The 15,002-nt window shown below is 38.0% G+C and overlaps 1 protein-coding gene across 1 annotated transcript; it reads right to left on the reverse strand.

Annotated features, from left to right (window-relative positions):
- Positions 1–1,664: 1,664 nt before the first annotated feature.
- Positions 1,665–14,300, reverse strand: APC7 (tetratricopeptide repeat (TPR)-containing protein). The gene is made up of 18 exons (XM_059602328.2): positions 14,140–14,300; positions 13,970–14,038; positions 13,822–13,872; positions 12,992–13,126; positions 12,792–12,854; positions 12,390–12,505; positions 11,514–11,598; positions 11,148–11,207; positions 8,294–8,339; positions 7,613–7,686; positions 4,194–4,244; positions 3,795–3,995; positions 3,669–3,713; positions 3,445–3,538; positions 3,162–3,307; positions 2,837–3,066; positions 2,403–2,463; positions 1,665–2,135 (listed from the first exon to the last, which is right to left on the reverse strand). Exons 1-18 carry the CDS (start codon positions 14,206–14,208, stop codon positions 2,049–2,051), a joined length of 1,683 nt encoding a protein of 560 aa, XP_059458311.1. The 5' UTR covers positions 14,209–14,300; the 3' UTR covers positions 1,665–2,048.
- Positions 14,301–15,002: the final 702 nt, after the last annotated feature.

Below are 15,002 nucleotides of genomic sequence, written 5' to 3' on the forward strand. Positions count from 1 at the left end.
GTAATTGTTTCTTGACTGCTGAGTGCTGACCCATCAAGGCCATTCCCAATTTGTGGTCTTATTTGATTCAATAGGGATAGACATGCTTCACTTAATTGAGCTATGCAGAAGGGTATATATGAGATTGCAAGAAAGAGAGAACAACAAGGATGAATGAAGTTGGAAGCGTGTGTTTGTGTGAAAAATTCTGCTAATAATTTAATGTTATGTATTTGGTCTTAGTAACCAGAATATATATTTTTTCATAATTAAAAAGGTAGGAGGGGGCCACTTTGGTAGTTACCTTCTATCTGGATGTGATTATGGAAATACCTGCCCGTTGAAAATTGCACATGGAGAGCCTAAAAGGTGAGAATGCGGAGACGTTCTTTCAAGTCTTTTTGAGCCATAGCTGATCCAATCTCATCAGAACATTAATGAGACCGAAGCAGCTATTATTAATCACGATTGAGAATTCCTATTGTAAAAGTTGACCCCACTCTAGTATTTGTCCAACGCATGAGAATTTCCTTGAGACCACTTAACAAGTACCATTGAGGGTTAAAAAAAAAGAAGGGAAAATATTGGGAATCCCCATATTGCATCACACACAAAATGAATCGTTATGCTAGATATGGCAAATAGTATTTGTGTAATTAAGACTATGCACGATGCTTTGTATTAAACGGCTCGTAATAATCTATTATTTGGTCATACTATTATTCTTTCGCCATTTGAAGCTTTAATTTACTTACAAAAAAATCATACGTCTCTACCGAAGACCTCAACATAACAATTCATTTTTGATTAAATTGTGGAGTAGGTGGGCTTTGAGATGTGGTATTTCATTAATGATTCTTTCAGGACAATGACTGATTCAATGGTTATTTTCAATATTATGCCTCGAAGAAGACTTGAACTTCTGTGCTTTTTAGCACAAGATTTTTGAGTCTCAAGTGTCTACCATTTCACCATCTAAGCCATGAATTGGAGAAAATATGAGCTAACTCAACTAAGCGATAAAAGAAGACAACACAACTCGTCTGCCTGCTGCCCATTTTTCTTTCCTCACATTGGTTGAAAGATCACCATTAATCACATGTTTGAAATGTTCGTTTGCACCAAATTTTTTCTTCTTCTTTCCTAATTGTTCGTTTGCACCAATTGATCTCTTTGTGGCATCTGTTTAAATAATCAATCCATATGAAAAGGTACATCTACGTTCGGCATTGAAGGCATTGAGTAATGCAATAATCTCTCTCTCTCCTCTCCAAGACGCGAAATTTGGGCAAATATTCAATTGTCTTCGGAGTTAAGAGACGAGTGTGCCTTTCTGCTACATGCTTCAACTGGGTTTCTATGATAAGGAAGTTCAGTATTGGATTGAAATTTCTAACAATTTGCTGCTTAATTGTTAGTAATTTGAACAGCAATTGACAAAAGCTCATATAAGAAATTACTAACAATTGTTAGAAAGTCGGTAAGTGACTAAACAACGCAAAATTTATTCGAGCAAATAAGTCTCATATAAGCTCTCTTACAATTACTGACCAGATTGCTAATAAACAAGTGAATTTCATAAAGGCTCTCACACAATTGAAGATGATCTAAATCCCTCTTTACCTTCTTTGGATGGAGAAAACGTGTCAAAATAGGTGTAAGAGTGTGGGATATACAAATATAATGGAAGTAAATTGATTAGATAACAAAACTGAACACTACATATTCTTACATTACATCCGAATTTATAAGAACCCAGTGTTTACAGCATCCAGAAAAGGACCACACACGCAAATACTCGCACTTTCCCGAAGCTTAAATTTTCAAAATAATTAATGTCCTCAAAGATACATCAACTTCCAGCCCACAGAACACATCAATGTAACCTATATGAGTTAAAATTCAAGCTTTTGTGTGACAATTTAAATTTCCCGGTTCTCTAAAGTGGAATCTGTACTTGCAGGGCACCGCCGCAGATCTCTTGCTCCGCATGTTGCTCGATCATTTACAGCAAGATAAATGGTGCGAGTGTGGTCTTCATATTTGCAAAATCTTGTCCAAACTTATCCTCATAAAAGATCAGGATCTTCTTGATCTCCATCAGCATCTTCAACCTCGTTTTCTTCATCTTCTTCAGGTGCATCCGGATCCACACCCTACAAAAGAATATGAGCTTTTAATCCCAGGGCAAATGCACTCCTAAGGTTTTAATTCCTTTGCATTTCCCATTCCAACGTTTCTTTTTTGTTTTTTTCTTCTGCTTAACTGCTTTCATTGAGATCATATTTGGACTAATCTATGAAGTGCCGGACAGAAATAGAAAATAATCCTGAAGCAATGTGTAGTGGTGTGTGTGGGGAGTAATTGAAAGAACTGAAAATTATAAAAGAAATTGCTGAAAAAATAACATTAGCAGAAAGAACCTTCATTTGTTTCTCTAAGCGTTCCAACCCCTTTTTTGCAGCTTCATTCTGTGGGTTTATCCTGCAATGGAATGAAAAAGTAAAATTGAAAGCATTTTCGAATAAGGGCATCTGAGGTTTTCTTGTTTCCTGTTCTTTTGATCATGGCCTGCCCACATGTTTCATCAACATTCAGTGATCAATTGGACATCGCTGGAAGTTGAAATGCCTCATTGCAACTTACTTGAGCAAGTTTGATCATTCAGTGTGAATAGGTAAATTGAAATCAGCCATTCAAACTGGCATAACAAGATAATCTAATAATGATCCCATGCCATCAGTAGTGGTGATGGCTCTAATCAAGGATTCTTTTACCCTTGGGCAATAAAACTTGCAACAGTTCAGATCTTATGTCCTGACCCAGAATGAGATTCACATCTTATGTAAGGCCTTACCTCAATGCAGCCTGATAATGTGACAGAGCATCTTGAAGCATATTTGTGGCAGCAAATACTTGAGCAAGTTTAACGTGAAGGGAGTCGTCAGCCCAATCCTTGAGATACCGTTCAAGCAGAGACACAGCATCTCCATTTCGACCTTCAATCACATGGAGCTCAGCCAAAGCTAAAGCAGCTCCTAGGTAACCAGGTTCCAGCCTAAGTGCTGACTCATAGAACTTTTTTGCCTGTTACAAGTTTGGTTAAATTCACAATATTTAGAATCTGGACAAAATCAATTTTTACCTCTAAGCTGATCCTGAAAAGATCTCCACAGCTTTACCTTCTCTCTGCCACTAGAGTTGCTAGCATGAACATCCCCAACTAATTTAAGCGCTTTGGCAGATTGAGGCATTGCCTTCATCGCCTCCCTGGCAGCATACAAAGCCTCTTTGGTTTTAGAGAAAGCCAAATAAGAATGAACCAAACCTGAAATCATAAGTCAGTTCTTAATCATTTCAAGGCTTCTGCAGTTTTCTATAATTCATTATTTTCTTTAGAAAATAGTTACATTAAACACGAATAAGTCAATGGTAAAGCTGAGTGTTCCCCCTTAAAAGTTGCACCTTGATATGAACGAATGTCAGGTCTCAGTTCTAGAGCTCCCCTGAAAGCAATTACAGCAGCTTCTGCCCGCTTCGCTGCTAACAGCAGGTTACCCTGAAAACTTGAAAGAAATCCTAGTGATTTCATTGAATTGAAGTAAAAGGAAGAAAATGAATAAAATATCGATCCTCTCTGAATATAGTCCATGACTCTACCTATTCTATCAGGTGTAGAATTGTTTTACCTTCATAATATAACCTGGTATGTGCCTCTCATCAATTCGGATGCTCTGATTGCAAAGAATAAGTGGACCTCGTGAGATATAAAAATAAGGAAAGATATATATCAGCCTTTTCTTGAATTTACTGACCTTGTCAGCATAGGACAAAGCTCCTCTCTCATCTTTCCTTTCCCACAACACAGAAAGTGTCACAAAAACCTCTGGCCTTGTAGGATCAATACTCAGCAAATCATGTGCTAACTTGTTTAGCTTCGAATAATCAGACTTCATCTTTAGAAGCATTGCATACTCATCCATATAAGTTACAACATATGGATCAATCAATCGAGCCTGTAAAGACCAAAAACTGCATGCTCATATCTTCTTGCACGTATATCTATCTGTTTGTGTGAGTGTGCAGATGCACACGTGCGAGTGCGAGTGCGAGTGAGAGAGACATTGTGAGTGTGCATATGAGAGAGAGAGAAAGAGAGAGAGAGAGAGAGAGAGAGGATTATAACTGTACAAACATGATCTAGAAGTTATTACCTTTTCAAAATTCATTATGGCCTCATCATTCTTTCCAATAATGGCTTCAATCTTCACATATAGGTTTCATATACAAGTCAAACAGAAAGATAAGTCAAAATGCTGTAGTCATACTAGAAGCAACCTACTAAATATACATTTCAAGACCATACCATGTGAAATTTAATGTCAGTGATCAGGCTAGAGAGGCATCTTAATTGAAAATCAAAGAACATTCTTTTTTGAAAAGTAATCAACATCATTAAAAGCGTAAGGCGCCCCTAGGTACACAGGGAGTATACAAGAAAAGTCACCTAACGTTTACGAGTAAAAAGAACAAAAAAATCATGACAATTAATCACTAAAGGAGAAACAAAAACAACTGTCCAAAGATATAGGGTGTTGAAAAATAAACACTTAATCTCCTCCAAAGTCCTCTTACGGTCCTCAAAACTTCTATCATTCCTTCCAAAGATACAGGGTGTTGAAAATCAAAGAACATTCGTATACCAGCACACTCCAAAGAAATATTTGAAAACCTTTTGTTAGAATTGGTTTCCTTATCTCTATGCATGCACACATGGGCTTAAGCTTGCGAAAGAACAGAAGATAAAATTCCTATAGCTTTCCGCTTAAGTATGAATATTTAAGGGGTTAGGTGAAAAATAAATACAATAAAGCTATAATATATCTTAAATACAATGTGTTTCAGCCTTTCCCACGCCTGGCCACATGGGGGTGGGGAGGCGGGGGGATTACTTGTTGCAACCTATCATTGTTCAGGTCAGCATAATATTAACCAAGAATTTTCCTGTAAAGAAATCATCAAATGGAACATCATATAAGAACTACATTCCATGATCTCTTTAGAACAATAAAAACAGGTTAGATAGACAAATGCATCCAACCAAAAACATTTTATAAAGCTTAAGGTGATGAAAACCCAAATAGCAATATCTTTCTCTTATGCTGTGTAACCTAAGCCATGCTCAGAGCAAGGACCTGACCAAGCCCCATTGCTATAAAGGTAGGTTTTGCACCAGGTCTTGGGTGTACCGCCATCCAGGCTAAAAGACACATGAATCTTAAAAGAGCATTGGCATTGACCAACATGTGATCAAAAAAGCAAGTAACCAGAAAAAGGCATATAAAAAAATGAACATATCACCGTGTGATTCCTTTTTTTTTTTTGATAAGGAATTGTTATATATATCAAAAAGCACAAGCATCGCTAAGTACACAAAGAGTATACAAAGGAAACCAGCGAAAGCCCACAAAAAAACCCAAACAAAAAAACCCAAGAGCCTGAAGAGACCAAGGCACTTTGAACCCGAAACTACCCCTGCTCACACAAAGCTCCGCCAAAAATACCCCCAAATTACAAAACCAAACTAGCCCACAAGCAACCCCACAAGAACACCCAGACCAAGGCACTACAACGTAATAGTCTTGCCCTTAGTCCCAGGCCACCCGATCGTTATACTAAGATCATCTTTCACCTCATCCAGCCACGCTACCTTTCGATCCTCCTCCTCATTGCCCTCCAACCTCCCTCCTCGCGAGGTACTTTATTTTCCCACTGAAAATCCTCTTCCATGTTCATTAAAAGCCCCAAACGATCTTCGTCCTCTAACTCTTCACTGTCCTTTAACTTTTCCCTCATCCACTCAATTTGCCATTTTTGGGATTTGGTCAGACCATTAAACACAGATATGGCAGTGGAGCACGGCCCAGTTGTACTGTTAGACCTTTGCGAACTGGAATCCGGAACAAACCTATCCAACCCAACTTTGACAGTTCGACCGCATCACCTCCGGTGCGACAAGAACCCATGTCATACAAAAAAGCCGTCCACGAAGATGGAGAATTCTGAATCTTTTGGGAAGGCTGATCGAAAACATGCTCCGGAGAAGGAATTGCCCCAGCAAGCGCCCTCGACGAATCAGAAACCTCCAGACCCTGACTTGGGTCCGCAGTTGCCATGCTCGTGGAGCTCGCCGGAGAAACCATTGAAGCCTCAGTAAACTCAATGGAGTGATCCAACGTCGACCCAAAGTCTGAAGTAGGAGTCACTATGTTGGTGACCAAAGGAGTCACCGGATTATTCGCCGGCAGCGGAGAAACAAGCACCATCGGGGAGGCAGACCCAAGACCCACACCAGAAACCGAAGACCCAGAACAAGGCGTCGCACAAGGTCCAGAAGCGGACTTGCGTCCTGCTCTCAGTCTAAACCCAACAAGAAGTTTGGGCTTCGGGACCATCCTAGAACAAACCCAGTCCAGGACTGACCCAAACTTCTCACAAAACTTCTTCCAACGGCTAGGGACCCTAGAGCCCTTAAACCATGACTTTGGCTTAAAGCCCAGCCTGATAGAGAGAACCCGAACCACGTCAGCCCTAAGATTTTCCAGATACGCCTCCCACGAGCGCAAAGCCCTAATCAACTTCGTCGCTGAATCGCCGCCCCCCTGCATCCCCTCACCACCCTTAACCAACTCAGAACAGCTCCCCGTCAGAATCTGATTGCCAGCCGGCTTCACACCACCAAAATCCTTGGAAAGCATAGCCGCATAGGTCTGATTAGAAGAAACAGTCATAATACCCTCGGAACCCTTTGTCTTAGCTACGAGAACCACCAAAAATTTTCACAACTCATCCACAAAGCGGCGCCAACCCCAACCTTCACGGCCCTCAGGGAGCCAAATCATCCCTTTCCAACCACCCTCAGCAAAGACCTCGGCCACTAAGAGCCGACCGGCCTCGTTGCAGCCCTTATGGATCTTCAAAATCATCTCATCCTCCCGAAACGATTTGGCGAAGACCTCCGTCCCTTGAGACTTCAGCGCTCCTCCACCATATTTGCCAACCAATCAGAGCACTGGAGGCTCAGAGAAAAGGAGCCAGTAAACCCTTTTCTCTTTTCTTCCAAGCGCAACTCTGGCTTGCTTGCTTTCGCCAAAAAGGAGAACGATTTAGCTTCCATAGCAAATCTTCGCTCCATTCTGTCCAAAGCAAACGCATGCCACGATACCAAACTAGAGTCTAGCAGAAACGCGCCTCCACTAGAAAGGAAATGGATAGATCTAGGAGATTTCTAGAGAGAGAGAGCTATTTGTTATTCAGAGCCTAATGATCACCCTGTGATTCCTTTCTATAGAATTTGCTTTTATCAATAAGACTTGCTTGATAGAGAAACTGCAAAGCAGTAAGTAGGTATTAAAACATAGAACAAGAAAACAATTCTGCAACCTACACCTTCATGCTTAAAAGTGAAAGATTGTGATATGCAACCAAAGCAACTTGAGGTCTCCATAAACAGACAATCAGTAGTCATTCACCTTCGATGCATATCGCATGTGTGTGTGCACAGTCAATCAACCCAAGCCAGTAAGCAACTTTGGCATATTAAACAAGCTGGAATTTTTACGATCAGTCCTACCTTTGCAATTTCAAGCAATACGTGTATATTATTAGGAAAACGCTGTAAAAGATCTGCAAAGAGCTCCAAACCACCTGCCAACAAAAAATGGCACAGCAAAAGATCGTTGATAATTACAGAAGCAGATACCAATAAAAAATACAGAATTAATAACTTCTCCTGTGGAAACTACACCTGAGAATGAGAGAACTTCCAAAACTAATAAAGAGTAGCGGTAGCAAACAACTTTTTCTTTATCACAAAGGAAATCATCGACATAAATTTCCCAACTACTAACCAAACAATAGACAAGTGAGTCAACCTTATAATTCCCATCTTTATTCCTCCATATCCTTTTCTTCATTCTTGCCTTGGGTTAGAGTTCAAGTAAGAAAGTGAATTTTGCCCAACCAATGTTTGACAGATGGAATGGTTCCAGGACAATTAAAATAAAACATGGCTTACATTACGCAATTTACAGTGTTTAGCAGTTAATCATGCCATTTGGAAACAAGTTCAGTGGTTCTAGGCTTCTTCATGAGGAAGCATCATAGCAATTAGATTCTAGATTTCACCATAAATCAGAAGCAGAAAATTGTAGAATGCAAATCATGTCCCATGGTCTAAATTTTGATGTAGAGGCAACACTGCACACCATACACATATAATAGTCTCAAAACCAAAGAAGAGATAGTAGTTTACCTTTGTAATCATTTGATGCAACACAACATTGGGCCTCAACATACCGCTGCACAAAAAGGAAAATTATTAACTTTCTTCTTTTTTTGGAGTACGAAAATGCACATTAATAATGAAAAACAATACATCCTTAACAGAAATGCCAATGTAAATACCAATAACAATTTTTTATAAGAAAGAACTTCATTTTTAATCTCCATTTTTTTGTGCTGAATATAAAAACGAACTTCAACATTAATGTTGCCAAAGTTGCACCACAACATGCCTAGACTATTTCTCAAGCTTGAAATTCAGAAATCCATGTGATATATGTTAGCCGCTCCCTCAGCAGTTCAAGTGCATGCCTAAACATTATTTCCAATGTGAGGGCACCAAGCATTGCATAATTTAATAACGACTTGATGGATAAAGAAAGCTTATTAATTTATTAGAAAGATGAATCACTCATCTAGCCCACAAAGAATTAACATTAACACCCCCAATATCTTAACCTTCAAACAAATGGAGTGAAAAAGATGGAAGGTCAAATCCCCTAATAAAAAGGACAAGCTGAGTGATAAAGATGTAAAACTATTGTCTTTTGCACAACAAAGTGGGGGCATAGGCTATGAAGCACCTGTTCCTGATACGTGCTTTTAAAACCATGCTCAGAACAATGATCACTATCTCTATACAAAATTTATATTTTACAATGAACCAACAAAATCTTAGACTTCCAGGATAAATCTGTCAAGCTGAAATTGTTTCAGTTGAACACAGCTATCAATGAAGTCAATAGAAACTCAAATTTACTCCAGTGACTCAGCAAAGTAACCTCCTAATCATTGCTAAGTATTACCCTCGTACATACATATCTTTTTTTTTTTTTTTTTATAAGTAATAAGTATATTATCAAAACGCGGAGAAGGGCGCAACCCATCTATACAAGAGGTATATAGGGAAGCCCCTATTGATTAGAAAAAGATTTACAGAGCTCTAAGAAATTAGAAAAGGTGGACTCATGCGAGTTCGACCAAGTCCCACTCCAAGAGAACAAAGTATGTAACGCCAACTTCCTCAACTCTATCATGCCGCTCTCATTATCCTCAAAGTTGCGTACATTTTGTTCTCGCCATAAACACCACATCACACATAATGGGACTAGCCTCCACATACACAAAGCATGCCTATTACCCAATTGACCCCTCCAACTTTCCAAGATATCACTCACCTTTCGCGGCATAGCCCAACTCACTCCAAAGTGTTGAAAGAATACATTTCATACCTCATTTGCAACCTCACAATGTAGGAGAAGATGGTCAATTGACTCTCCACAGTGTTTACACATATAACACCACTCCATTACCATAACATCCCTCTTTCGTCAGTTGTCCAAGGTGAGGATTTTTTCTACCATCGCCGTCCACACAAAGAAAGCCATATATCTAAGGGACACTTTATTGACAAAAAGTTATAACAAACTACCAAAGAAAATGGTCGTTAGTTCTTGTGTTGGCTTAATTCAGTTCCAAAATGCAGAGGCTACTGTTCACAGGCTCAAACACTGATATAGAATGCTCAGAATCAAATATCCACCGTTCATAATGTAGATTCATGTGTCATGAACGTCTCTACAAAATTTCAGCTCAATCGGACCACAAACGTCCATCGATCGAAGCTGTTGATCAAGACTGGACAGCATTTTCAGAATTCTGTTGGACTCAGCATCATTGCATGCTGAGTCCGAACCGGCCTTCCCGGTGTCCGGACCGCAATTCCAGAAACCTTATTTTTGCTCCGCAAGGCCGTATCCGGACAACCCATTAACCTGTCCGGACACCCCGTACCTATTATGCCCAAAAACATGTTTTTAGTGGACCCAGGTCTAGGGTTTAATGTACTGATATATATGCATCATTATAGAAGAGAGAGACACGAATTTTCACCCCTAAAGAGTTCGTCGAAGGCTGTGCTAAGAGAGATCATATGTGGTCAGCGTTAAATTGAATCTCTTAGAGTTTGAGTTATTTCTTTGATAAATCTACGGTTGAGAAGTCTATCGGAGTTCCGGTAAAAAGAAATCATATATAAGAATTGTGCCAGATGTTCTGGAAAGGGCTACTGCGGTAGAAGTCAAGTGGGTCGCTTGTTGTGTGCAAGGAAGCGTCAATTGCAAAGGTTGTGTAATCCTTCTTGTATTCCTTATTCTTCTTATAGTGGATTGATTTCCTAGGTTTGGCTGTCCCAGAGAGGTTTTACATTTAGAGAGTTCTCTAAATGGTTTCCTCTTCGTAACCAAATATCTGTGTCCTTGAATGTTTATTTCATATCTGTATTTTGTTGAATTTTAACTGTTAGGTTAGATCTTATTCTGCATAATTTTTGTGAAACACCTAGACATTTGAATAGGTGTCGTTTGGAGTCGTTTTTAGAATTTTCACATTTCATACCTCATTTGCAACCTCACAATGTAGGAGAAGATGGTCAATTGACTCTCCACAGTGTTTACACATATAACACCACTCCATTACCATAACATCCCTCTTTCATAAGTTGTCCAAGGTGAGGATTTTTCCTACCATCGCCGTCCACACAAAGAAAGCCATATATCTAAGGGACACTTTATTGACAAAAAGTCATAACAAACTACGAAAGAAAATGGTCCAAAGGCATTTAGTTAGAAGGCTTGCTCAAGTAATAAGAAAATACATTGCAGATCAACTTGTTTACACGAAATACAAATGAATAAGTGAACTGAAGCCTGCATAACAAGCTTTTATAAAAAAGAAAGAGGTCTTCCGGTTACAACTGACAAAAAAGTGCTGATAATATACTCATGGTGACAAAGAAATAATTATCCCTCTCATTAAGTACTTACTTGCAGCCAACGGCTCGAGTCAAAATGCTCAAATGAAGCCCTCCCGCTTCTATTTGGAGTCTGAAATAAAAAGTTATGAACAACAGTATCAAAAGGATGATCATATTATTTTCAAACACAATACGCTAGGAGGAAGATTATGTAATTTAATCAAATTAATTAAGAGCTCCAAATATGTAGATGGAGAACATTGGCCTGGTCAATGATACACAAGGACATTGATATTTTTCTAGATATAACAAAGTAGCAGATCTAAGGCTCATAACAAAATAAAATTCTTGCAGATGAATCAAAATATGGTTTTGCACATGATTATGTTGATTGATCACCTTTATGAAATTTCATTTAATTCTTTCACCAACAAACCTGAGGAAACAATGAAATAATGTCCTTGACTGTAGCTCCCAGTTCTGCTAGAGCTGTAATAGCCTCAAGGACATAAGGGCAATTCCTGTCAAAAAGACACCAAAAGGAAACACGATTTTCAAAAACAAGAAAATAATAATAACATCACTAACATCAATACCAATTTTACAATTCAGGTGATTGAGCATCCTATTAGAAACCAGAGATCCATATGATAGAAATACACATTTCAAGCATACACTTTAAACAAGCAAAGTCACAGAGATGGATATCGGATGCAGCAGCATTTGTGGATCAGGAAACCTTTCTTTTTTCATAAAGTTTTTTTTTTTTACCCAAGGGTTGGAGGGAAAAGTGCTATAATAAAAAGAACTGTGCCATTTCCAATATAGATTCAACAAAATAATTTCTCTCCATCTATATATTTACTCTACTGCAATGCTGAATGTCTGTGTGTGCAGGGAGAGGGAGAGAGAGAAAGGCAAATATCTCTACATATATACTTTTTTTTTTTTTTTTAATTACAGAGAGTGAGAGAAACTTCTGTCTATAGTCAAATTGAACCTCTGATTTGGACCAAAACCCTGCCTCACTTCAAAGTGCTGCACCTTCACCACCGTCCTTAGTGGCACTGGCTAGGCATTGCAGTCTTTATGTCAAGTAAGCACAAAAATAGCAAGTCCAAGAATGGAATATTGTGTATTTTAATTTTTCAGCATAAGGAGAATACGGATAGCATGTCTGAAAGTTTATACTCTTGAGCAAAACATAATATACAAAATAAACTAGATGATGTAAACAAAAAAACATATGATATAAGATTGTAAAAGTATAAAATGAAGGGAAGTTGGTGTAAGGAAATATAACTTGTCAAACCTTAAACACTCTTTGTAACAAGCAATAGCAGGACGGGTATGTCTAGAGTTTCGATAAAGCTTTCCCATCAACAGATGCATCTGCAGATTTCTTGCTTTTCCTGGAATTCCCTCCATCTGCAAAGTACATGTGATGATGAGATTGCACATTTATTTTTTCAGAAAAAAAAAAAAAAAAAAGGAAAGGAAACAACAATTCAACAAAACCTATAAATAATACATTAGAAATTCCATGATCTTGGTACATCATTATACAAAGCCATATGAGGACCCTTTACAAGAATAAAAGTAATCTAGGGCATTTTCTGCCATTATGGACTCCCTCCACCAACAAAGATTTCTTAACATTCTTCATTTTATAAGAGAGAGAGAGAGAGAGAGAGAGAACATCAATGGGCACAACCTCAGTAATAGCTGCTCTGTTCTCACTTAGTGCACAGTGACAAGATGCGATTTTGAACCTCACCTGTCCATTATACAGAAAAGGACAACAATGCATAAACAACTGAACCTTAAACATAAAAAATTTCAAAAACGATAATTAGCAAGCTCCAGCAAAGCTGAAAAAGGAACTAAAATGCATAAGGAACAAAATCATTCTACCTCACTTTCATTAATTGCTGAGATGTTAAAAGAATTTGGAGAAGATGACCTGTTTGATGGCAATGAACTTCTAGAAGTTGTTGAATTCTGTTTAGGAATGATCTTGTAATAATGCAAGGCTTGCTTGTAAGTATTCTGTTAGAAAACAGAAAGGCAATAAAACTCAAGACTCACCATACAAATAAAAATGATGATGATGATGATGATGATGATGATGATGATTCATATACACAATTTGAGACGACCAATCCAAAAGAGTTGCATATAGATTAAAACTAAATATTGGTACCATTTAAATGTGGACTAATTGATCACTAGTTTTGAAGCATACTAGTAGCCCTCCCTCAATCAGGAACGAGGTTTGGGGTTTAACCCATTTGAGAAGCCGTATCATATAAATGAAGAAGTCAATCGTCTAAAGAAGATTAAAATATCTGTTCACAAATTTGTCCAATCTTTCACATGCCAACAAAAGTTCCATAGACCCTTCCAACATCATATATACCAGCAAGTCCTAAACACTTGCAGTAACCTTTCAATTTTGAACACCCGGGTTGAGCTACAAACTCCACTCAACTGTACAACCCCTAAACGACAGAATGGAAAAAGAAAAGCCCAACGCTTAAATAAGTCTACATGCTTATTCAGCAATTAGTGGCATACGAAACACAAAAAACACACCGGTCACATTCCTATTCAATAGAATACATCGAAACGCATACAAAATTTTAAACAAACCGCACCAAATAATAATCGAAAATCAACATCGTTTATGTCTCAGTTGCGATTGTGTTTTTTCAGTGTGTGTGTGTGTGCGCGTGTGTTCTTACGATTGCTCTGCGATACTCCCGCTCCCGGAACAATGCGTCACCGAAAAGCACCTAAAGAAAAAGGTTAAAAACAGCAAATCAAACTACAATTGAAATAAAGCACTTGAATTTCCGAATATGAAAGGGAAATATAAATCGAAATCCTAACCAAGCTCTCGGCCTTGAGGTGCGGACTGGTTTCTGCATTAGCCGCAGGTGATGAAACAAGAAAACAACCCTGCCACCAAACGAACACATCAATCAGACAAAAACACACAAAATCCGAAGTTCGGAGATGAAAAGTGGTTGCGTGAAATTTGTAGGAGAGTGAGAGTTTACGAGCATCTGAGCTGAGCTATAGAGGCCGTGCTCGAGGAGCGTGGCGATTTGATCCTTCGGGACGTCCATTGTTGCTTTTCTTGAGCTCACCAAACTTTGCGCTTTTGGGACTGTTTCGAGGATTTGAAAAAGATGGCTGTCACACACGGACTCTTTTAAGCGACACTCAAACCGTTTTAAAACCCCTCTTAGCCCCCAGGTGCTCCGCTCCGTCGTGATTGGATCTTTCGTTGAAATTTGAAATTAATTATTATTATTTTTTTTTTTGGGTGAAAATAAAAATTTACGGTTTTCATTTTGCCAACAAGAAATAAATTTTATAGGTCAATATTTATTTATTTTTTTATATTTGACCAATATTTTTTTATAAATTAATTATTATATAATTTATATTTGTGAACTTAGGTGAACTCCACATAAGTCAATGGTGAACTTCATAAATCTAATGGTTGATCTATTAAATTTATATAAAAATATGTGTAAAATATTTGAAACTTATTGACGCCTAACATTTCTCATGAGAAACTGTACAATGATGTGGATAAGCTTGTATAATGTGAAGGTAAATGATGGAAAAATGTTAAGAGTCAATATTTTTCTCATATTTCGTCCATCTTATCTTACAAATCAACCATTAAATTTATGAATTTATGTTGACCTTACAAATCTAATAGTTAATTTATTGAATTTGTAAGAGAATATGAATCAAATACGAGAAAGTTATTAACCCCTTACATTTCTCTAAAAAAAAAAATGATAAAAATTATTTTTCATTCCATTTCCGTGGATGAGTGAATCCACTGTTAGATTTGCATGGGTCCCACAAATCTAATGGTAAATTTATAAGGAATTAATAAAAAATT

Source organism: Corylus avellana, chromosome 2, assembly GCF_965113065.1.
Source record: "Corylus avellana chromosome 2, dhCorAvel1.hap1.2, whole genome shotgun sequence".
In the NCBI taxonomy this organism is placed as follows: domain Eukaryota; kingdom Viridiplantae; phylum Streptophyta; class Magnoliopsida; order Fagales; family Betulaceae; genus Corylus; species Corylus avellana.

Excerpts from the sequence above, each read along its gene's own strand:
- APC7 (XM_059602328.2), bottom strand. The coding sequence starts at position 14,208 with ATGGACGTCCCGAAGGATCAAATCGCCACGCTCCTCGAGCACGGCCTC. Across the intron at positions 4,245-7,612 it reads TATTGCTTGAAATTGCAAAG|ATTGAAGCCATTATTGGAAA; the intron begins GTAGGACTGATC and ends CTATATGTGAAG. Across the intron at positions 3,308-3,444 it reads TGACATTCGTTCATATCAAG|GTTTGGTTCATTCTTATTTG; the intron begins GTGCAACTTTTA and ends TTATGATTTCAG.